We start from the raw sequence: 24,011 nt of genomic DNA, 5'->3' as shown, positions 1-24,011 counted from the left end.
GCTGTCTCTCTCAAGCACTCCGGCAAGAAGGCTGGCTCACCTTGGCTGTAAAGAGCACGCCCAAGATTATTATTAGCTTATAGAGTCATTTCAGTGTTTCTTATGGCGGCGTGAACGGACCAAAAATGCAAAGAAAACACAATTAATTCCTTCTTTAATTTAAAAAAAGACCTGCAGATATTTATCATACGTATAATTAATTGTGATATGTATATTCATGCATGCTAATAGGAGCTGTAATGAAACGTGAAAGGCCCCATTTAATGTTTAATGTGTCTCTAAAATGTGCCAGGCAGCCCTGCTGAAAATTCATGCATGGCTCCGGGCATCTTTTCCCAACATAAACAATTTGCCTGGAAAAATAACTTAAAAGCCGTGCTCGTCTTCACATACAAGCAGTTAGGACTGTGACATTAAGCCCAAGGAGATCAGCTAATAGCTGCTCCATATCTGCCATGGTATGCATCTGCCACTCAAAATGCAAATTATGACTTTGTGGCGATTTTATTTCTGAGCGCCTTTAAGTTTCAATTTCTCTGCCACTCTGCCCGGGCAGTGGCGTGTGCGGATCCTCAGCAGCGGGGTGTATAGATTACTGGACGAGGATGCGGGCAGTGGAGGCAGCCACCATTAATTAAAGATCCACAATGGCTCCTGCACTGAGAGTAACAGATCCATATACAAATTAATCACCCGGTCTAAGTCCCACAGTAAGGCCTTCCTTTCTGAAGCTTTACAGTCCAGTCATGTCCGCTGTTGTTTACCGTGCTCCAGATCGAGAATTAAACCTGAATGAGAGCGATAAATCATGGTGGGGAAACACACAAACTCCCAGTGCAGGTTTATGTGTTGGAGAGGCAAACAGAGGGGGAGACAGGGTGGAAAAAAACAGCCTGCAGTCCGTTAATCAAGTTCTAAAAGATGGCTATGATGTTTTTTTGTTTTGTTTGGCTGCTTGGCTGAAATGATAGAGAGGGCAACGATTTTTCTTTTCCTCCTCTTTCTTTTTTATGACCGCTGCTTTATAGATAAAGAAGATTTATTATGGGAAATCCATGGAAAATGGAGAGGATACTCTCAGGGATCCCAGATTAGGCTACTAATAGACTAGCTGTCCTGTGATTAATGCGTCCTATCAGCACTCATCAGTCACTCTAAATGGAGAAAATCCTGACCCTGTCCAGATGGATAACACTAATTAAGCTAATTTCTTCATCAAACCATCTTTAAATGGGTCTTCTCTGCATGTTTGTGTTACGGCAGGGTAGATACCGTCTTCAGGCATCTAACACCAATAGGTGTTATAATATGTCCATCTGGTGAATAACCTTATAGTTGTTACATCACACTGCTTCTTATCTTTTAGGTACCATCTCGATCAACACCCTGCGTACTGCCTACACAGCCCCCGGAGAAAGTGAGATCCTGGACTTGGATGACAATCTGTACCTCGGGGGTCTGCCCGAGAACAAAATGGGGCTGGTGTTCCCCACTGAGGTGTGGACAGCCCTACTCAACTACGGCTACGTGGGCTGCATCCGGGATCTATTCATTGACGGGCAGAGCAAAGATGTCCGGCGCCTGGCCGAGGTCCAGAAGGCCACAGGGGTCAAGCCCTCCTGCTCTAAGGAGGCTCCCAAACAGTGTTTGAGCAACCCATGCCAGAACAACGGGGTCTGCAGAGAGGGCTGGAACCGCTACGTGTGCGACTGCTCCGGGACCGGATACCTGGGACGCTCCTGCGAGAGAGGTAGGACTCTTATTTTGTCCATGTTACTTGGAAGTTTGTTGGCTACCGTCTGACAACAATATAGTTTCTGTAGCGAGCATTTTGGGATAAGCAATGAAGGATATCTGGGCTAAGACTTCCTTTTTTGTGCGCTGGTCAACAGCCAAACTTGCAACTTGATGTGTAAAAATGGATATGATGTGGAGAGACAACATTCACTACCTGATAGCAGGGTCTACGTTAACGAATCTCTACTGGCTAATCGCCGGTATCATGTGTACTAGTCCGGCAGATAAAGATGTAAATGGCCAAAATGTCTGATGGGAAAATATGCCAAATAAATAGATAATTGACAAATTAATAATGGCGTATTAAATAGGCTATTGTGTTTATTGAATGACGTGTTGCCAAGAGAGCAAGTCATTTGCATCTCAGTACTCGGCGAGATGCAGTGCCGATGATGACAGCGCTGCGTGGCTACGGCAGGTTTGAGTTCCACTCGGGCTAGAGACTATCATGTGAGGAAATCTATCCCGAATGATTGCCAGCACAATTCCTGTGTCGAGCGTGCATGCAGAGGGCGGGTCCTCGCTCCAGTACTGGTCATAAACAGCCCTGAGAGGCCGCCTGGCTGAGGAAAAAGGTTAATAACTTTGCAAGAGCAGCGAAGCAGTTCTGTTCAATGAAGCCCCGTCGCAAACTGACCGAAACGGCAATTTGCAAAATGCGAATTTGGACTGATGAAGCTTTTTTTCTCTTTTTTTCATGTCAAATTAATTAATTCATTAGGCATATATTGCTATTTAAAGCATAAGCCTGAAAGTTTTTCTATATGGCTGGAATTCTGGAATATTAACGGCCGTCAAGAAAAAATCTAGCGTAAACTCTGTCTTGTCAGCTGCACTAACATCTGTTGCTGCTGATAAAACACTAACTCATTGCCCAATGACAGCCGATGGTTCCTGGATTGCTGCTGTAATGATGATGTCCGCCTCTTTTGCTGGCCACATCTATCTGCATGCAGTCATACCTTCTGAAAGCCTTTAGACAATTCTGCTTCTAACGACAATCAAAATGCATCCACACCAATAATCTCGTCCCTCACCTACAGATTCTGCGTTCATATGCAGATATGTGTTTATAGAGATTACTGTCTGTTTGGCATAACCTGGATTTGTCAGTGCGAAATGTTGCTACATGGCAACACACTTCCACCTCGCTATGCATTTTGTTTGGGTAGACATAGGACTGTAACAGTGTAACTGATATCAAAGACAAGCAGAAAAATAATGATTTGAATCACAGACACACAGTATTCTTTGTCTGAAACTTTCCTTTTAAGTTTGGGGTGAACAGCGTCACCAGACAGAAGCCTGCAGGTGGTCTTTTCATCCTGGCTGATGGTTGAACAACAGCTGCTCTCAACAAACTGAAAGTAAAACACTGAAGAAAGTGCGCATGTGGAGACAGACAGCCACAGAGGGCCAGACAGAATCAGTCAGGGTACGCAGACTGTTGACTGACTGATGTTAGACCAAGCTGAGTGGCAGGTGACTGATGCACCACCGCGAGACGCCGCTGGTCACGTCCACCATGCACACCAGCCTGTAAATTGGCTGTCTTCTGCTAACCATTTGGCTCATCAAACCACTCGCTCATGACCAGAGCTGGTGCAGAATACTTATCCCCATCTTCTCCGAGAGGAGAAAAAGGAGAAGTGAGTGTCACATGGTGAACTCTAATAGCTCCGTGTTTTAGCTGGAGCAGACAAACACGTCGCTCTGCAGTCGTTTAATGCACGGAAACAGGCTGGTTTATGTTCAAATAAAATGAACAGAATCTTCTTAAACTCTTCTTAGATTCTTTACTCAAGTAGAGGTACAGATACTGGCAAAAACTATGACTCTGGTAAAAGTAGAAGCACTGATGCAAAGTAAAAAATGACTCTGAAATGTGCTCACGGTGTAAAAATAGAACTCCTCTGAAGGACATGTCTACCAGCTGTTTCTGTGCAAAGCTAACTGAACTCCGCGTCATATTTGGGGAAATATTAAACTCAAATCATTTTAACTTTAAATAAAACAGAGTAAACATATACCAAAAATAATAAATGTAATGTACTATTGAGTTGGATGGGAAATGTCTTGCTGCTTGGCTTTCTTGGCCGGTCTACTCGCTGTCAGTGATCTGTCGGTCACAGTCATCACATCGAATAGAAGCCTCTTTTCTGAGTTCCCTTTCTTGTCTGTCTCGTCTTGATATGTAACGTCTGTCATGCATGATATGCACTGATGGACATGCCAAGAAGTTGTCTATTCCATGTGTTAGAGCTCCATCCATTTAAGTTCAAACGGGTCTTGATGTTGGGAAGGCGGCGGACAATGATGGAAAATAAATACCACCGTTCACGCCACTCAGATGCAGTAATGTTAAAGTTATGAGACAGTTTTGAAATTGAAAGGTATTTGTGTTTTAAAGTTCCAATCTCAAAGATGTGTTTCGTTCTCTTTGGCGGCACCTATGGCGATAAACGGTAATTGCGGGAGCACACTTCCCAGATATCCAGACAGTGTTGCATGTGTGACGTCCACGGTCGGCTCCGGTTGTAACTCTTGATTTTCCTGGCTGACGGTCGCTTTCCTTTTCAGACTGTTTGCTTCATCTGAGCGTCGAGTTTGTTTCTTTTTCTTTGGATTTTCACTTATTTTTGAAGTAGTATCTGTAGTCATCCATCTGTGTTTGTTCAGCCATAGTAGATTATTGTTTACTCGCAACACTTGCAGAGAGCAGAAAAGCAGCCGCTTAGCTCCGCCTACCCTCTCTGGCAGACCAACCACTGCTGGCTGATGGAAAACGCGTCGCTAACTGGGCGCTGCTTGGGATTTATTCCGCAGAAATCCCCACAGACGCCCAGTCTGTAATACTGCAAATGCAAAGGCTTTCATCAGTGGGCCATAGGCTCAGTCACCATTGTGTTACCTCATTCAGCGATAGATAATGACTTAACATTTATTTGAATGAAAATCTTTAAAAGGAAATGTTTGTGTTTGTAGACCGTCCTGCTGAACTCGCCTCAGCACTCGACTGCAGATCCTAATGTGGCTGAAAATAGCATCATAAGCAAATCTATGTAATCTTTATCGAACGCTCAGCACAGCCCTGTTTTTCTGCCTGCTCAGTATAAGCTTGCTGGTCTTTCTGACCGGAGGATTGCCCTTTGACCTCTCTGATAGAAATCTAGCTGGATTAGAAACAACAGCCAGCCGAGTGAGGGAGCCAAATCCTTCACTTGTTAATATGGTCTGCACTGAGGCAATTATTATCTGGCTAAAATTGGAATTTCAAGCTTATTTACATAATCAGTCTGAGTGAATAAATATGTTGGATGTATAGTTCATTTACTGAAAGAGATTTTCTAATATTATTGTGTAATTCTAGCAGAGGATTAGGGTGTAATGAAAAGAGTCTGAAGAGATTATTCAATAGTTTTTAAACTCATTTACAGACGAGTGGCTTAATGACATGTTTAATTTGTATTTATGAATTAATGAAAACCAAATGCCTCAGCAGAAGTGAATACTCACTGTACAGTAAATTCATAATGGATATCAATGCAAATACTGGCCAAAACCAATGCAGTGTTTACAATATATCCTCATAAATCCCTAAAGTGCCAGGATTCAGCTGAAGTGGGCACGCTCTCGCGCGTCAGCAGTAAATATAGAGCGTTCAATATGAAATCTCAACGGAGCTTTAGCAGCAAACGAGCAGTTAACATATGCATAATCAAGGCAAATGTCAAGAAGAGCCCAAGCATGTCACACTGTTATCACAGCGTGGTGCATGTGCACAGGCGCGACAGCAGGAACAGGTTCTCTCTTGCGAGAGAAAAAAAGAACTTCGGTGGGAATCTAACACCTCCCACGCAGTCACATGTGTCATCTCTACATGTGCTCGTGCTTCTCCTCCGTGCCCGAGTCAGGCACCTCATAAAATGGTGTTGCCTAAATATCCCGTAATCGGGATGTAGAATATGTCTGGCTGAGATGCTAATGATGCTGCTGGAAGCTGAAATCTGCTGAGTCCATTTGAAGCCATGTAACCCAAAATCACACGTCACCTGCTTGATGTTGTGAATGCAGCAAATTCAGTTAATGCGTGTCTTATGGCATGTGACAAGTCCTGTGGCTGCAGTGATGAAGTTAATGCTAAGACAGGACATTTACATTTCATTTTCTAGATGAAAACTGCAGGAAAGAGAGGAACTGAATCCCCTCCACGTCTGATAAATGTGTCACTTAGGCTTGGCTCTGCACTGCTCTGATTCTCCACATGTGCCCTTCCATTCCAGCTAATGAGTTGACAGGAATTAGGGCATAGTGTATGAGGGAGGTGGAGTGGGCATGGGATACAGATTGTTTCACTTCAGTAAGATAATTACTTATCCGGAGAGTGCTCTTGGATTGAAAATGATATAATCCACTCTGACCTCGTGTGGAAACAAAGGCAGGGAACACACAGCTCTGCGTTTGAAACTGCATCACAGGAAGTGCTGAACGTTTCAAAGGTCTCTGCCATTATGAAGCCCTCTCCCTCCGCCGAACACTCAGGCGTTTTGTGGCGTCTCTTCTCCTCCCGTCCAACCCTCTTGTTTCCTGCCTGTCTCCTCTCTGTGTATGAGACTGGCATCGGCGAGAGAGTGAGTGGGCGCAGTGGTACGGAGGACGGGTCCTGGCGTGCTGCCAGCTGTTTTGATGGCTCCAGATTGCCTCAGCGCTGGTAGGATGGAGCAGGCACCAGCAGGCCGAGGAGCTGTCAAAAGAATTACCCCAGCTCTCACTTATCCATGCATGGTGTACCACCCGGTGGCAAAATACAGCTACTGCATATGGCGGAGGAGGAGGACGACAACGAGTGCAAGGAAATAAGAGGTGGAGCTTCGGAGTAGAACCGCAGAGCTATTCGCCCTATTTTGAGAGATTTTAATTAAGCAGACAAAGCAATTTTCCCCCCTTACATCCCAAATGTCTTCCCCTTCATTGTTCCTCCAGTTGCTAATTAGCCCAAATATTAGTCTTGCAGTGTGAGGCTAAGGCAGCCTCCCAGATGGTGTAATAGGTGCTGCAGCACACGCACATATTCCCTAATGAGGTAGGACATGCTTGACTCCAGCACTGACAGCACCTGCATTATTTCACATGGACAGCGGCGGCAGATGGATGTTTACGCACACACATCTGCAGTGAATGAAGATATATGCTGAAGATCAATGTACAGATCGATACACAAGTACGCTCACTGTGCACCACATGCGCTCCACACACAACCTGCTGACGTATGCACGTGTAAGTATGGATCATGCACTGGGCTTTACATGCTGCACTACAATCTCTGTACTGTTGTTAAAAACAGCATCATTCCATAATATTGCATTACTGTTTGCATTAAACCAGTAAGAGCAAATTTGCATTGAATACATAATAGCATTATTTAAATGAGTACAACTATAGAAAAACTGGTTCTTTGAGCATATTATTGCTTTTCAGAGCATAAAGCCATTTGCCACTGGCCCGGAGCAAAAGCCAAGAGGTGCAGAATGCTGTTGCGTAATTGTGAAATGCCCTCAGAGGGGAATGTGGCTGTGTTTTAGCATTAAAAAACATTTTAGCCATGCCCTTTGACGGCACACTGTGGGTTAGTCACCATTCACCACACTTGAATATAGTCACAAATTAGAGAGAACTGGTTGCCGGACACCCTTAAGCGATGTACACAAATGTGCAAAAACAGGTTGCAAAACATGGAAAATGTGACTGTAAGTGTGCGTGGCTGTGAGTACTGCGAGTTGATTTTCTGAGGATAAAAGCAGCAAAAACAGAATAGAGGTTTGGTTAGAAGTAAAATCTCAGTCTGTGTTTAAGATGAACATTACGGCTTTTGATGTGTGCTTGCCACAGCTTTGTATAATAGGTCTTGTTAAGAGACTTTGATAGCAAAGCAAAGACAAAAGACTGAAGATTAACTTGTTAATCACTAAACTAAGTGGTAATTCTCCTTTAATAGTCTCAGTGGGCTGAAAAACCTAATTCGCCTCACTGTCTTGGCTGTCGCTTGTATTCCTGACAGCCCTCTGCTGAAGTAGCAGATTCCAGCTTCTGCACGGACACACTGATCCATTTCCTATCTCTTCCGTAATGAAGCTGCCGTATGGTCACAGAGCAGCCGATGTGCAGTTGGCCCGGGATGGAGCTGTTCCTTTCTGTATAGAAAGGCAATACTTGCGATGTCCCCGGAAATCTCAGCTGGCAGGTTGTTTTCGCACATTTAATAGCCAGTGAGTCTATTTCTTGGATTGTGTATACTAATACTAAGAGGGCTGCGGTGAAGGAGACATGAGCAGCTTTGAATTATTTATGATATCTCAGAGCCATGAAAACATTTTCCAAAAGCCTTTGGCAGGTGTTATCCGGGCACATTTTGAATTGGATTGGACCTGGTGCCCTGATACAGTGGGACATCACAATCCTGTGACATGCAGCTGACAGTTCCTGCAGAGCCTGTGCTCCTTGGGGGAGAATGGAGGCAGAACTGCGTGCCTGTCTGCCAGCACTCCCTCTTGTTAGTAGCACAACCTTATTTGTAACTTGTGTGAAAGCACCACCAGTCGCTCCTTATCTTCTTGTGAAAATCAGAAAACAAAGTCGTATTGTGCTTTATAGGACAGAAAATGAACGCTCGGTTGAGTTTGGTACGCTCCCTCTCCCCCACACGACAGCCTCCTGCTGGTTTGGCACAGACAGACGCTCCGGCTCCTCTCAATTTATTTGGATATTAAACACGGGAGTGCCATTAAAAATCACTTGGCTTCCAGGATTGGATTTCTGACAGGTGCTCACTTTACATTAGGTAATGATTCCCTCACATGTCATCCTCCATATTTTCATATCTACCAGGACTTTTCTTATTTACTGCAGTTTAGATGCACTTTTATATGAATCCTCATCAGCAGCGACAGCTCGGATGAAACAACAAATGTACTTCAGAAGTAATTCATTTGATCGACCTGTTCAGTCTGAAAAAAGCTGAAATATTCTTCTAAATAAAATGTTTTTTAATCATTATAGATGTTGAAGAGGATACGTCACATTTTTAGTTTTTTGTTAACTTATTCTTTGTAGGAGTTTTGCAGTTATTGTTAGTATCAAACCAGTGTGGACAAGAGTTTAACAAATTCTCTTCTTCAGTTCATTTGTTCGGTTTTTATTGTTTTTTATTTCCCTGTTCTCCTTTAGCACAGTTTAACAAGTGCAATAGATCCACTTTCACTCTGAGGCCTGTTAGAAAGGTTGGTTTCATGCTGCAGCACGAACTCTATACCGTGCAGATCTGTCACTCATTGTTTGGCAGTAATGATTTTTACATCCCGTTGTCCCAGTGGAAACATACACCCGAAGAAAAGACACTACAGTTTATCTCTTAGGGGTTGAGGGGCAAGGTAATTGGAGGCATCTACATTTCTGCCAGGTGGCTCCACCCACTCCCAATTGACAGTATTGGGAGCAGGTATGGGAAGCCACACACCTGGGGCTGATCTACACGTCAGGGGAGAACAAAGGGAATCAGGGAGTTCAGTTCGGCTCATGCTGGGAGTAGGAGGCTCTCTGTCTCTTCCACTGTGATACCCAAGACAAACTTTTGGTTGACATTTTGAGCAGGTAAGTTGGTTACCGGCCCGGCTAAGGTAGCCTTTTGTAGATTTAGTGATAGGCATCGTAAAGGAGCTAGATTTTCTGTAGGGTAAATAAAAACCCTTTTCCTCTGTTAACCTGACTCTGTGTCTGATTGCTGCACAACCATTTTTACCCTGATCTCTGCCCAATCCTGTTACACTGTTTACAGTTTAAGTAGTAATCTTGAAGATCTCAGTTTCGTTCTCTTTGGCGGCACCTATGGCGATAAATGGTAATTGCAGGAGCACACTACCCAGATATCCAGACAGTGTTGCATGTGTGACGTCCATGGTTGACTCCGGTTGTAACTCTTGATTTTCCTTGTTGACGGTTTGCCTTCATCTGAGCGTCGAACGTAGCTAACGCTCGGTGCCGCAGCCGAACAGCTGCTGTGTGACGACTGCTTTATTTGGTATGCTGAAGAATTTCTGAATTGTTCTAATAAATATCCAAACGTAGTCACATCCATTCAAATACTTGGAGTTAATCAATCACCTACGTCCGCAGTGCGCACCTGCTTTCAAACACATTGTCATCGGCCTCATTAGGACAGTCCTTGTAACACATTGCCCACAAACAGGCACATTGACCTGATGCGGTCAGCATTGGACCTCGTCTTGTTGAAGTTGTATCTGTAGTCATCGATCGTTTCTTTGTTTGTTCAGCCATAGTAGATTACTGTTTACTCACACCACTTACAGAGAACGGAAAAGCAGCCGCTTAACTTCGCCTACCCTCTCTGGCAGACCAACCACTGCTGACTGATGGAAAACGCTTCACTAACTGGGTGATTTTTCAAGTCACCACAGACACTCAATCTTTAATACTGCAAATGTAAAGGCTTCGATCAGTGGGCCATAGGCTCAATCGCAATTGTGTTACCTCATTCATTGATAGTGACTTAACAGACATTTGTTTAATGAAAATCTAGTTACATATAGAGAATATCTCACTTCCTTTTTTGGGATCTGAGTGCTACTGTAGCTGATATCACTGTGACAAACATTTTTCAAGTATTGGGAGAATTTGAACAGTTGCTCGGTTTTTCCTGGCGTCTGCTAACAGTCTCTAAAAGCAGCTCTTTGCTTTAGCTGCCTGGCAGGAAGCAGACAGTTTAGCAGTGAGAACTCGTTTGTCACACGCCCCTGTCATCTGCAGCGTACCCCAGGAGGGCGTGGAGAAATTGGATTTGGGTGAGGAATGTGACGGAGTCATCCCAGGGGATGGATGTGACATTGGCTCTGTGTGACGAGGAAGTGGTGATGAGGTGGTGTGTGTACACCGGTACCCCATCGCCCCCACCGCTCTCCATCTCCCGTCCCTGCGACCCGGCTTCTATCTGTCTCGCCGCTGCAGCCGCAGTAATGGCTTTGTTATTGGGTTATGGTTTAGTTACACTACCGGAAATGCTGTTACAACCTCCTGCCGGCGTTAAACAATCTCCCCTGCATTTCTCCAGACGACTGCCTAATGCTCTGAGTAAATGCAGTCACCCTGAGCAGAAGCTCAATATTCAAGGTCCACAGACTATTACGATTCTGTCGCCGTTTGTTTTTTTCCTCCTCAGTCAATATCAATTTGTCCTTTTGTAGTTTGTCTGTATTATATCACAGGTACAGAAATTGTGGATGCAAGGCTGCCAGTCGCTCTCTAGTAAAACCTCTGAGTTTGTTTTGATGGAGTTCTGTTTTTCCTTTCGAGTGAGTTTTTTATCTCAGGATTTTCTCAGGATGTGTTGTTTTATTCACTACTATCCGAGCATGTACCTGCCTCCACACTCTGTGTTTTACTGATGGAGGCCACCACCTGCATGTAAATTGGCACAGAGAAGACAGGACTCAGACTTGGAGGGAGTTTGGGAAGCTGTCAGCCCGAGTACACGGTGTAATGTGATGCCAGACTTGCGGCGAGTCTTTACACACTTCTCATGGATGACATATTTGTGTACAAGCTGTTTAGGAGTCACTTACTCACTGCTTCTTCAATTGACTAATTGATTTTCTATTTTTTTTTTTTGTCACGTAAGTTGCCCAAGTGTTGGATTTATCAGAGCGACACAGTAGTCTTCTCTAACAAGCCTGCAAAGCATACAAGTTAGAAACACAGCCCCTGGATGACTGCAGCTGCCCCCGTGTTTTACAGCTTTATGGTTCAAAGCCACTGGAAATCCAAACAACAGCCTTCTGTCTGTGTCATTCAGGGTCTCATCCACAGGATAGTAACCATCTTCAACTTCAAGTAACAATTGAACTTTTTCATTTAAATAAATGTCTGTTAAGTCACGATCTATTGCGAAAAAAATCACCAGCAGTGGTTGGTCTGCCAGAGAGGGTGGGCGGAGCTAAGCGGCTGCTTTTCCGGTCTCTGCAAGTGTTGCGAGTAAACCGTAATCTACTATGGCTGAACAAACAAAGAAAAGGTGGATGACTACAGATACAACTTCAACAAGACGAGGTCAAATGCTGACCTCATCAGGTCAATGTCCGCGTTTGTGGGCAATGTGTTACAAGGACTGTCCTTATGAGGCTGATGACAACGTGTTTGAAAGCAGGTGCGCACTGCGGATGTAGGTGAGGACAGCAGATAAGCAGCGGAGGAGGAGCCCCGCCTACTCCCCGAACAAAAGTTGAAATATTTGAGATTACATCTTTAAAAAATTAGATTATCTCCAAGTATTTGAAATGGGTGTGACCACGTTTGGATATTCATTAGAACAATTCTGAAATTCTTCCGTAATAAAGCAGTCGTCACACAGCAGCTGTTCGGCTGTGGCACCGAGCATTAGCTATGTTTGTGGGCGGTTGTGAACAGCCGTGTGTGAGCATTCATGGCCACGGTTGCCGAGTGTCAACTGAAGTTTCAACAGAAGTTTTGGGATACTTGAGCGTCCCGGGAGGGAGTTTAGTTCTCTAATAATATGGCACTAGCTATTACTACAAAATCCATCAATTAGCATTGGAAGGGGCGGCTGTGGCTCAGTGGTAGAGTCGGACATCTTTTAATCTGAAGGTTTAATCCTCAGTCTACGTGTCGAAGTGTCCTTGTGCAAGATACCGAATCCGGCGTGGCCAACGGTGTGTGAATGTGATGACTGATTGACATTTGGGCACTTTACGTAGCAGCCTCTGCCATCAGTGTGTGAATGGGTGTAAAAGCAGCTTTAAGTGGTTGCAAGACTAGAAAAGCGCAATGTAAGTGCAGTCCATTTACCATTCAGAGCTCTGTGAACAAATAGGAACATCTAATTGCTTGTATATGCCAACTGCAACTACGACAAAGATAGCAAAGCATCTCCACATTCAGTGACCAGTTTGAATATTTAATTTTCAAATCTTCTGCCTCCTCCTCTGATCCTGACTCAGATTACTCAAACATACTATTAAAGGCTGCACTGTGCTGAGTCTCACGTGTACGGTTGTTGTGCGGAGCCATGGAGATGTCAATCTAAACTTGATCTGCCACGCTCACACAGTCTTGAGAAATCGTCTAGACGGCAAAAAAAGAGCCGTTTTCACTCGTCTTTCTAAGAGAAATTCAGATTTAATTCACTCAGATTCGTTGGGATGCTTCATGAGCTTCACTTCTTTATTATCATGTCTGCATTTTTACTATTAAAGCCTAATTTCTAGAAGCATATCTCTATCAGTGGAGCAGATGACTCGTCGGCGCATGCCTGCTCACTGCAAACCTCGTTATCTGCAGCCATCGAAGTGCTTTTATCTAGGCAGACACAGAATCAGCCGTCTCTCTGTATGTTTGGAGACTTCTTCTTTCTCCTAATGTATTTCTATCATCAAGATTGAAAGTCACCACAATAAATTCTACCCACAAATAGGACATCAGTTAAAGTGGAAGTGGCAGCCCCGGTCATTGGTTTACCATATATCTGCTACACTCCATTTTACCCATCACTCATCTTATTTCTCCTCCTTATCTTCTCTGCAGAGGCGACCGTGCTCAGCTACGACGGCAGCAAGTTTATGAAGGTCCAGCTGCCAGTGGTGATGCACACAGAGGCCGAGGACGTGTCTCTGCGCTTCCGCTCCCAGCGAGCCTATGGCATCCTGATAGCCACCACGTCTCGGGACTCTGCTGACAGCCTGCGTCTCGAGCTGGAAAGCGGCCGCGTCCGCCTGACTGTCAATTTAGGTAACGCCTCGGACAAACACTGACTGCTGCGGAAATCACATGTCACATACACACTCTCCAACACACACACACACACACACACACACACCATATTTTGAATAGAAGGAGTAAAGACTTTCAATGGTAAGAGTCTGCGGCTCTGCGCTCACTGCCAGTTGAGCACACAGCTGCCGCTGCCCAGCAGGGAATGCTCGCTGCCCATTCTTCCAACATCTGTACTACATGTGTACCGCGCTTCCAGGGTAAACACTGCTGCACTCTGTCTGGTGCTTTTTTCTTTAAATATAACCAGTTAGCATTCAAATGAGGAAGCAAATAATGGGTCTGAAGATGAGTGCGTTTAAAATATCCCAATCCCTCTTAGCTATTGGTTACATACATTAATGGGGCGCAGCCCTTGTTCTTGAGTCGTGGAGGCCGCACACACATTTTTTAATCATTTGTTCTCCCATGCACTTTAATCATTGTTGGAAGGAAGCGTGATTGCACCTCAATCTGCAATTGTGTCTAATATCTGCAGAGGAAAAGACACACCCCACCTGCACCCACAGCAAAAGAAATTGAGGACAAAATGAAAGACTCTATGAGCTTGTGTTTGTGTGCTTATTTGCTCAGGAAAGGATCCAATGATGCCTGTGAAAAGTTTGATATCTCCCAGACAGAGCAATGCCGCACAAATGATAGCCATCTATTTCTCCTTTCCACTGGCTAAACAGAAATGGGCTCCCTAAGCGGAGCAGTTTAGCAGTGCATACAAAGTAGACAGGCTGTTCCAACCACAACGAAGCATCTGTCCCAGCAAGGCGGACAACAGCGCCACACACTGGCAGGGCTTAACCAGTTTAGTTTCCTTTGAATCCTCTTCGACACATCTGTATAGTTTTTGAGTTTATTCCCCCGCTCAAGACTTCCACGTCCCTCCCTCAGAAAGCAGAGCATTCCCTGTAAGGGTTAGGCTGGTGTTGGTCTCTGGCTGTTTGCGGCCACTTTTCTGCTGTGGTTGACAACACACGACAGGCAGGGCCAAGGAGGGAAGGAGGGGAGGGAGTTCGATCGGGGTCACCTTTCTCAGAGCGCGACGTGAGCGAAGCTGCAGGAAACAGAGAGGTAAATAAAGAAACAGAAGCAGTGGCCGTCAGTCTGGCATTGATATGTGCTGGAAGATTTGTTTATTCATTGTGATGACAGCAATCACAACTGGATCGTTAGTTACTACGAGCTAAATAATAAAACTTATGCTGCTTCTACTCGTCTTTACTGCTGCAGGAAGTATTTGGATATTCACTTCATGTTAAAGTATACACAATTTAAAATACTGCATTCCACATACTTCAGTATCAGTCATGTACTTATTGTGCAGACTGGCTTTTTTCAGCATATTACTCTGTAATATATAAGCCTTTATGAATCATTATAACTGATACAGATGTGGTCTAGGAGGAGCACCTACTTTATACACTTTGCTTTTTTAACTGTAGCAATACCACAGTGTAAAAATGCAAGAACATTTTGCCTCCTAAATTTCAAAATAAGACGTTTTATCAGCAAAATGTTTTTGCAGTATGAACATTCAAAGCACTTTTGCAGAAAGGCTCTGATAAGTGGTGTTATATCATGATAAACATTTAATTACTGTTATTATCGAGATGTAAGCAGCATTTTAAACCACGTTTTATTATTATTTTCAGAACTTAAAACTACCAACTACATGTGTCAGATTGATGCAGAGGAGTAAAGAAACATTTGTTGCCCTCTATAATGAAGTGAAGCTTTCAGTAGCATTAAAAGGAAATACTCAGTAGTTATGTTCCTTACAGCATTAGCTAGAATAGTAGAAGTAATGATTTGCAGCATTAACTGAATGTAATGTTCCCTTCTAGCCTGATTTAGTGAATTTGACCACATGCAAAAGCTGCCAAATCAACAAGGTAGAAACGTTGATGTCGTCCTGCGACGGTGGAAACATGGTGGGAGACTTTGAGTAGCTTCCAGCCGGCCCTGTCTGACCCTGACCGAACGCTGACGCTCTCACACAGCCTATACAATCATTTGCTGTAATTTAACTGAATCCTCAACTTGCAATATTTAAAACACCGTGTTAGTTCTATGAAAAAAAACAAAGCCTAACAAACAATGTTATATAAGCAAACCTCAGCTCTCGTTATTTTCTGTTCTACATGGCTGGAACGTGTATCCCAGCAAACCATGCTTTGCTCCTCTGGCAGAGCTACACTGCAGTGCTTTTACCAGCTCACTGCAGCTCGGGGCCATGTGTGAGAGCATCAGAGGACGGACAGTGTCCGTGTGTGTGTCCCCAGAGGGGTGGACTGTATGCTTTAATGATGTCTGCAGCTGTAACGTTGAAAGATGAATTTATCTCTCATCTATTCTTCCCCATCTAGATTGTATCAGGATTAACTGTACCTCCAGTAAGTCACTGTTCACCTTTCTTCTTCTTCTTGTCCTTTTCTGACTCTGACTCTTACTGAAATTCATGTCTTAGTCCTTAGAAATGTTGCTATGTTTATAATGTCTTCTATATAGCAGCTATCCTAAACGGGTATACATCCTTGCACTGAAATAAATCTGACTTGCACCTTGCATTGACATAGACGGTCCATTTTAAGTCCGAAAGCCGAGGGCACATTAGAAGTGCATGGTGGTGTCGTGCGCATCAGCTGTCCAGGAGAATAATGAGCAGCAGGGAGGAGATGGAGGGAGGCTTGAATTAATGACGGACCCAAATATGGCAGTCAGCTGTGATTCTACACACTGAGTTGTTCCTAATTAACGAACCATTTCACTCGTGAACTCAGGCTGATATAAAACGCATGCTTTGGAAGTGCAGGTATTTTAGACACGCATGATTTCCCCGCCTCCCCCTCCCCCCCTCCCTTTTTTGTTTCCTTTCTACTTCAGTATCTCACGCCAGTTGTAAATTGATGAGGCCATTCAAGGCGCAGAGGAAATACAGAGTGTGATTTTATTATTCTCATTAACCTGCCTCACAGAGCAGAAAGAAGGGGATAAAGAGGGAGGGAGGGAGGATGGATCTCGCTGTGGGATTCACGGTGGATATGTGAGTGTTTGTGTGTTTCAACAAAGAGGTTACATTGCAATATTTTGGGAGGTAAATATCCCTGACATTTATTATTCAGGAAGCGTGATTAATTAATAATTACTTCTGAGGAGTCATAATACGTGAGCCTTCCTCCTGTTTAATGACTCTGAAGTGACGGGCACTCTCTCGTTATCAGTAAATACCAACAGGAATGAGACGCTTTAAGCTCTGTGATAGAGCGCTGGCGTGGCTGTGAAGAAGGACGAAGTGCTCTCTCTGAGAACACGCGTGTTGGATCTGTGCGTGTGTGAAGTGTTAAAGTATTTGAAGGTCAGAGCCAGACGAGAAGCAGAGACTTACACAACATAACGCCTCCGCACACAATCACATGATGTGACCTCTAGACATGCCTGTGTGAGCCAGCCCTTCTTAACACCTTTCTAAATGCTAAATAGCATTGTTCATGCATCTTGGCTTGAATCCCTTGTTTGTGTATGCAAATAAAAAGCTCTAAGCTGTAATTCCCCCTTTGGATGCTTTAAAAGGTCATTCTGGTTTATGAGGATAAGCGTAATATGTGCATCCAGTGAAACCAATATTTGCCACACATTTGACTGATTAATTTATATGTTTTTTGGCGACTAATATTTTCCAATTTCATCAAGATGCATGCAGCGTTTCCCTAAAAGAGGTGCAGGATAAGTGTAGATTCTGGTTGAAGGCAAAGAGGTCGGTGGTGGCTGCTTTATTGACGAGCATCAAACAGTGTAGAGAAAAAGTGTGTTTAAAGGCGTGATAATCTCACAGACCATACAGCAGTCTGTCATTGCATTTAAAGGGCCAGTTCGCTAATCTTCAACCTCAGTCCTATCATGGCTCATATCAGGGAGCTTGCTAAACTACACTTCCTCAATGTAGGACGCCCGCCTCTGATGTCATGTCTCGTCAGGTTTGAAATGTAGACTGCAGACCTGAAGATTTTTTAGACGATCCACCGGTATATTCTCGTCGTATTTTGGATTCTGTCTCGCTCTGAGCCGTTGCCTGCAGGGAAAACGGTAGTATTTCACTCCAGCGTCTCTCGTTGGGCCGTTCCTTTCAGAGGGAGGGGCGCAATGCTCGCTGTAGGAATGTAGAATGGGCGAACCTACAAGCTGTTTGTACAACTTTCTCCACAGCTATGGTGCCAATTTAAAATATTATTGCTCCTATTGATTACAGACTGACAGTGGCTTTTACCAGGGATAAAACTAATGGTCTTAATCGACACTGTGCCGTGTTGTCAGACTTGCAGAATTGATGTTTTATAGATTAAAAGACTGTGGATGTTTTCCACTGATAAATAATCTACAATTCAAAGAGAAAATATTTTGATTTTGCCAACATTTATTATGCTAAAGGGAAGGCTAATGTGTAAGAAACCAGAAAAAAAGAGGCAGAAACAACATCTTTCTTTAGATCCAGACCTAATTGTGTCATAAGGAAATGTTTAATTGAAGTTCTTGGAGAGAGCGGTGTGAAGCAGAGCGTTTGCTCTCACAAAGAGATACTGTTTTATTCATTTTCTTCTAGGTTGTTATTTTCTGCATGTTATTTTTGTCCTCTTTTTTTTCTGTGTTAATTAATGTGTCTTGTCAGGCGCTGCAGCTCCGGTCAGCTCGGTGGATGAAGAATTTCAGCACCGACTCAAAGAACACATCACTGTCAATTAGGGACCTCGCCTCCCTGGGGCTGCCCAGAGCTGTCTGAAGAAAACACTGCCACTTCGGCTTAAACACTGTTAACAGGCTCTGAGTGACAACACACTAAAAATATGAACTAAAAATATCTTGTGACAGATTGGCTTTTTCTTTTTGTCTGCCTTCTATTATTCATTAGCTTGAACTGCAGGATACTCTCTTTTTACAGTGCAGCTAAGATGCAGTGATGAGGGCAACTACACGTGATTAATCACACCATGACCTTCTTGGGCAACATCCCGAGGTAGTTTTTCCCTTATAATTGATCCTCTCCACGCATCAATCTTTCATTTTTGACTGATTTAGTGTGAAAGAGCTGCGGGAGATTCTTTTACATGGATATTACACCTGTGTGCATGATGTATATGATAGAGAGAGATATATACGTAAATGCTGCCTGCTTATCGGCCAAAGACTTACATTTAAATGGCAGTATTACTGAGCATTAAAAATGTACACTACAGATATAAAAAAAATCAATATGGAATGAAATTGCTTTTTGCTACATGTTTCTCATTGTACAGCTGGTATTTAGATTTGAACCATAAAGACTGTGTAGAACAAGTGACAGGAAGTAAAACAGTAACACAGTGATGTCTCAACCAATACAGAGATGTAGCAATAACTCTAATAAATCCACCCTGTCATCCAGCTATGATCTCTTCTGGTTTCAAAAAAACAAGTGGGACTAACAAAGAAATCAGTGACATCTTAGTGGCTACGTCCCCTTTTTTTAAACAGTCTATTATTTAATGTTGTAATCTCGAAGATCTTAGTTTGTTCTCTTTGGCGGCACCTATGGCGATAAACAGTAATTGTGGGAGCACACTTCCCAGATATCCAGACAGTGTTGCATGTGTGACGTCCACGGTTGGCTCCGGTTGTAACTCTTGATTTTCCTGGCTGACGGTCGCTTCCCTTTTCAGACTGTTTGCTTCATCTGAGCGTCGAGTTTGTTTCTTTTTCTTTGGATTTTCACTTATTTTTGAAGTTGTATCTGTAGTCATCCATCTTTTCTTTGTTTGTTCAAACATAGTAGATTACTGTTTACTCGCAACACTTGCAGAGAGCGGAAAGCAGCCGCTTAGCTCCGCCTACCCTCTCTGGCAGACCAACCACTGCTGGTTGATGGAGAACACGTCACTAACTGGGCGCCGCTTGTGATTTTTTACGCTGAAGTCACCACAGACACCCAGTCTGTGATACTGCAGATGCAAAGGCTTTCATCAGTGGGCCATAGGCTCAAACACCATTGCGTTACCTCGGCGATAGATAGTGACTCAACAGACATTTATTTAAATGGAAATCTTCGAGATTATCACTTTAAAAGTAATCGACTGCTTTGGTGACTGCTTACATTTTATTGCACCCTCTTTATTCAACCCGCTCATTATATTTCAGCACAAAGGTAAAAGGCTTAAATCATGCCCGAGTTCAGAACAGCAGTCGGTTGTCTGATTAAAGATAAGAGCACCCTCTAGAATTACAATGACTTAGAAAAAAGATTTCAGTGTGGCTATACTACAACCAAATATAAAGGAGCCCTTCCAGCCTCTCACCAACAAGTGTTCCCTGAACTCTGCTGTTTAACGTCACTCGGCTTTATACCTCGAAGGGCAAAAAGAGGCTTTCCTAATCTTAGCACCAAAAGATTGCTCGATACTATCTGTTATTTAGAGAGCAATTATAGTGCAGCTGAGTCAACCTGAAGGAAGCATGAAGTGTGCTCTGGTAAGAGGCAGAACAAAAAATGTTCTCGGGTCTGTATGAACTTAAATAGGTCAACATTGACTTTGTGTTTCTGAAAGAACTCAAACTATTCCTGACTACATCCATCCACCCAACCTCTCCTTTAGATACTTTCTGGCCCTTTAAACCATGACATTTGTTCTGTATGACATTTAAGGGTTCGATAATATGTCGTCTCTGCTCAATATAAGTCAGAGAGACGTCTTTAAATGACATGAAAAGCAAAAAAAACCCCTAAAATGCCCAAAAAAAAGGCAATGGCCATTTTTGGAGAAAATATAAATACCCTAAATTACAGCCACCAACACCACCAGTAAGACAATAGAAAAGCTGACTTAAATCTTGACATGCTTCTGCACACGTGTCTGCATGTATCCCAGTGTGAACTGAGTACTCAGAGAAGGGAAAAGACAGTGATGCTCGACGTCAACATCCCCCAAAGTTACAGCATGCTGAGGGACCTTCCTGTCAGGCCAGCAGGTAGTTAGCATGACATGATAATGCAGGTGTTGCTAACAATACTCTAATCTTATGGAAGCGATGGCAGTTAGATCGAGCCATGCTCGAAAAAACCTTTCAACACGTTCGGTGTCGAGCAGCCTCATCGTATTACACAAATCAAAGCAAATGCAAATGGCCGCAGCAGATTAGTATCGATTGCCATTTATTGTTTTAACACTGTTTAACCTCTGCTTGCTCAAACATTTTCACAATGACTTTTCTGTTAGCGAGCCATTGATTGGATAAGCAGCTCGCTTTGATGTCCACGTTGATGGTAATCCAGCAGTAGTGGCCCGCCCGCTCGGGTCAGCGAGTCCCTCTTCCCTCCCCGCGTCCCAGCGTCGAGGCCAGCAGAACCAGTGTCTGGCCTGTCATCCAGCCAGCCAGAGCTGATTGACTGGATAATCACATCTTCTCATGCCGCCTTGTGCCACACTTCTCCACTAGTTCCCTTGGGCCTGAAGTTGATGAGGCAGGGAGAGATCACTGCAGATCCATCACTGTAGATAGATCACCATCAGTGAGGGCACTAGAAAAGGCTGGATGTGGCAGAGAGTAGACTAAACGCCCTTTATGTGCATCCAGCAGCTGGCTGTTTGGACCACAGTCTGCACTACAGGCTCTACAGTGGTGAATGTCCTGCAGAAATGTGCGTCTTAATACGATTGACCTCTCTCCCCTCTCCCCTTTCTTTCCTCCTTGGAGAGCAACAAGGACAGCATGATGGAAGGCAAAGATCAAGCCTGCTTTCAAGTCCAACTCCATCCCATTATTTCATATCTCTCTGCCTTAATCCCTCTCCAGTCGTCTGGTTTCAATCCTGGCCCGCTGTTTAGTGCTTACAAAGCAGAACTGCGCCTCTGAGATTGAGTGTGTCCCAGTACTTTGGCACCCTTTAGATTTGCATACACATTGTATCAGAGCTTTGAAGATTGCAGAAAAGGGGGAAATAAATAGCCATAAATGCGTGCAGGGGAATGAACCTGGCACCCATCTGAAATGCTCCCCACAGTGGGCAAGGTATCTGCAGCCTGGGGATTTTAATACTGTCACAGCAGCACGTCCTCATTGGTCTGTGGTCTTATGTGTGCCCAGTAGGGAAACAGCAGAGCTCTATAACTCAAAGATGCTCTCTGACGGAGACGGCATGAAAAAATAATGTGCTGCCCCGTTTGGACCAATGTTGGAATGTCTAAATGCAGAAGGGTATCTTGGAGAGATAATTTTTTCTCTCTGCTCTCGAGATCACACAGATTTGGTGCAGTCGCTCTGATTTATCTGCGATTCTAAATTTGATTATCTCTTCTTGAGGTTCTTGGCACCGTGATTCTGTGTGACATCTCCATTACTGCCCGCGAGCAGTGACACACTTTATGCAATATTCAAATGCTGGTTTAAGGATTCAGTGAAGGAATGAGTCGGGGTTTGAAGTATTGTGATAAGTGTTAATCAGCTGAACGGTTTGTATTATTTATAGATTTAATGCAGGTGGCGTACAATATTCGTCTTGTTTTTGTGTTGCTGCTGCTTGTTCCAAAAACACCCGAGCATTTTCAAGGGTGCTGATAAAAAAAAAATCACATTCTGTATTTCCTGGATCTCCAGCGACGATGGCCGCCCGTCTGTTTCACTTTTAAGGGCTTCCTTTCACCACAAACCGCACAGCCTCAATTATTTAAGTATTCCTTTTCGATATCACTTTTTCATTTCAATGTGGTGGACGAGGGAGAAATCAAACACTGGGCTGCACTGTCGAAGGTAAACAAGATGGAGAGTGATGCTCAGTGGTTAAGCGCCGCCTGCCGTCGTGGCTTTTGGTAGTTATTTGCTGCCACCAAGTGGCGTGATGGGGATGAACACGTCTCTGATGGGAAGAAGAGACCGACTGTAATGAAATGTCTAATTACCTTTTGTTACTCTCGACATTGCACATTAACAGCAAAACAGTTAGTGTGAATATTGTTGGTAATAATGATGTGACATCCTGATTACTGCCTCCCTCCTCTTGCTTTGAGAAGAATGGAGTTCAGTAAGAATCGAGAAAGTGACGCCCTATCCAATGGTGCAATCAGTGCAGCAAATGCAAGTCAGAGCGATGTGTTTTTATGGACCATTAACTTTGTCTGCCTTAATGTTTTCTGCCTCTGTCACACTATCCACTCCGTCCTCCTTTAGATCCCCCGCCCCTCTCTTTCTCTCAGCCTGTCTGTTATGTACAGTATGTGGTGTGTATGCATGCATGTGTGTTAACAGCTGTCTGGACTGTCCTGCAGGCAAAGGTCCAGAGACTATTTTTGCGGGTCAGTATCTGAACGATGATGAGTGGCACACCGTGCGTGTGTTCAGGAGGGGCAAGAGTTTGAAACTGACCGTAGATGATCTGCAGCCTGTGGAAGGTACATCGCACCCTCTCTCCTCTGACAGCAACACAGCTTTCTCCTTTAAACTTAAATTATCCATTACATTTCTCTCTCAGCATCTTTTAGGTAAGACACAAGACATCTTAAAGGCACGGGAAACCCAAACCCAAAAAAGCCTTCAGACTATGTCACATCAGGTCTCATGTACACAGAAGTCAGCATCAAAAGATGAAGTATTGTTATGTGATATTGGGTTTGAGTAGTTCTGCATGTTTAGTTATTTAGAATACATTTTGCAGCACATGTCACACAGCAGCTAATTGGCTATTAACACCAAACAAGTGTCATCCCGTCAAAATTAGGTCGGCCACACCTCCACATTCTGGAGAAAAGCAGCAAAATGAGCTGTTTTCCAATCTTTTTTTTTTTTATCATAGGAACGAAGATTTGTTTTCAGATGTCCGTGCATGTTAAACGAGACTCAGATTTGTTATCACACATGCATTTTTACTATTTCAAGCTAAATTTCTCGGCTTTCAAGCGTATTTTTCTGTACAGTTCTGAGCTGTTGCACGTTGATGTTTTGCTGACAAGGAGAGAGTTTGTTTTTGAAGCTCTCGTGTCGATTTTAACCAAATGGTGCTGTTAAAGGAACATTTTAATTTTCTTAATAGATTTGAATTTGATATTCTGTTATATTAAAGAGGGGGTATTATGCTGTTTCACAATTTAAGACATATGTACAATGGTACAATGTTGGATGTCCAGACTAAACGTGGGTGAAGTTTCAGATCTGTTGGTTAAAGTATGTTGGAGTAATCCCCAGCTTTCTCAGCTCAGTCTGCAGGCTGCTGTGAACACCGGGTTTCACACAGTTTTTTTTCTACATGCTCCAGAGAGCTGGCCAATCAGAGATCAGTGGGCTTGTAGGGGCGGGGTTCCTTAAAGGGGCAGAGCAGACTAAGTCGTTTCAGGCAGAGGCTGTATGAGCGC

The 24,011-nt window shown here is 43.7% G+C and overlaps 1 protein-coding gene across 15 annotated transcripts in view; it reads left to right on the top strand.

The window, feature by feature from the left end:
- LOC138588539 (neurexin-1a) overlaps window positions 1–24,011 on the top strand; it is a 301,786-nt gene that overhangs the window by 121,334 nt on the left and 156,441 nt on the right. For 12 of the 15 annotated variants that reach the window (XM_069658714.1, XM_069658708.1, XM_069658719.1 and 9 more), the window contains 4 exons: window positions 1,367–1,750; window positions 13,405–13,608; window positions 16,011–16,037; window positions 22,932–23,054. In XM_069658714.1, coding sequence (XP_069514815.1) covers window positions 1,367–1,750; window positions 13,405–13,608; window positions 16,011–16,037; window positions 22,932–23,054 — 738 coding nt within the window. Of the gene's footprint in view, window positions 1–1,366; window positions 1,751–13,404; window positions 13,609–16,010; window positions 16,038–18,603; window positions 18,653–22,931; window positions 23,055–24,011 lie in introns of those variants that run through there. The other 3 variants (XM_069658720.1, XM_069658710.1, XM_069658721.1) reach the window with 2 other exon arrangements.

The sequence above is a fragment of the Semicossyphus pulcher genome, unplaced genomic scaffold (assembly GCF_022749685.1).
Source record: "Semicossyphus pulcher isolate SPU_LCO1_2020_fin unplaced genomic scaffold, fSemPul1.0.p SCAF_12, whole genome shotgun sequence".
NCBI lineage: Eukaryota > Metazoa > Chordata > Actinopteri > Labriformes > Labridae > Semicossyphus > Semicossyphus pulcher.
The sequence above is the reverse complement of the archived record's forward strand: the minus strand, read 5'-3'. Positions and strand labels throughout refer to the sequence as shown.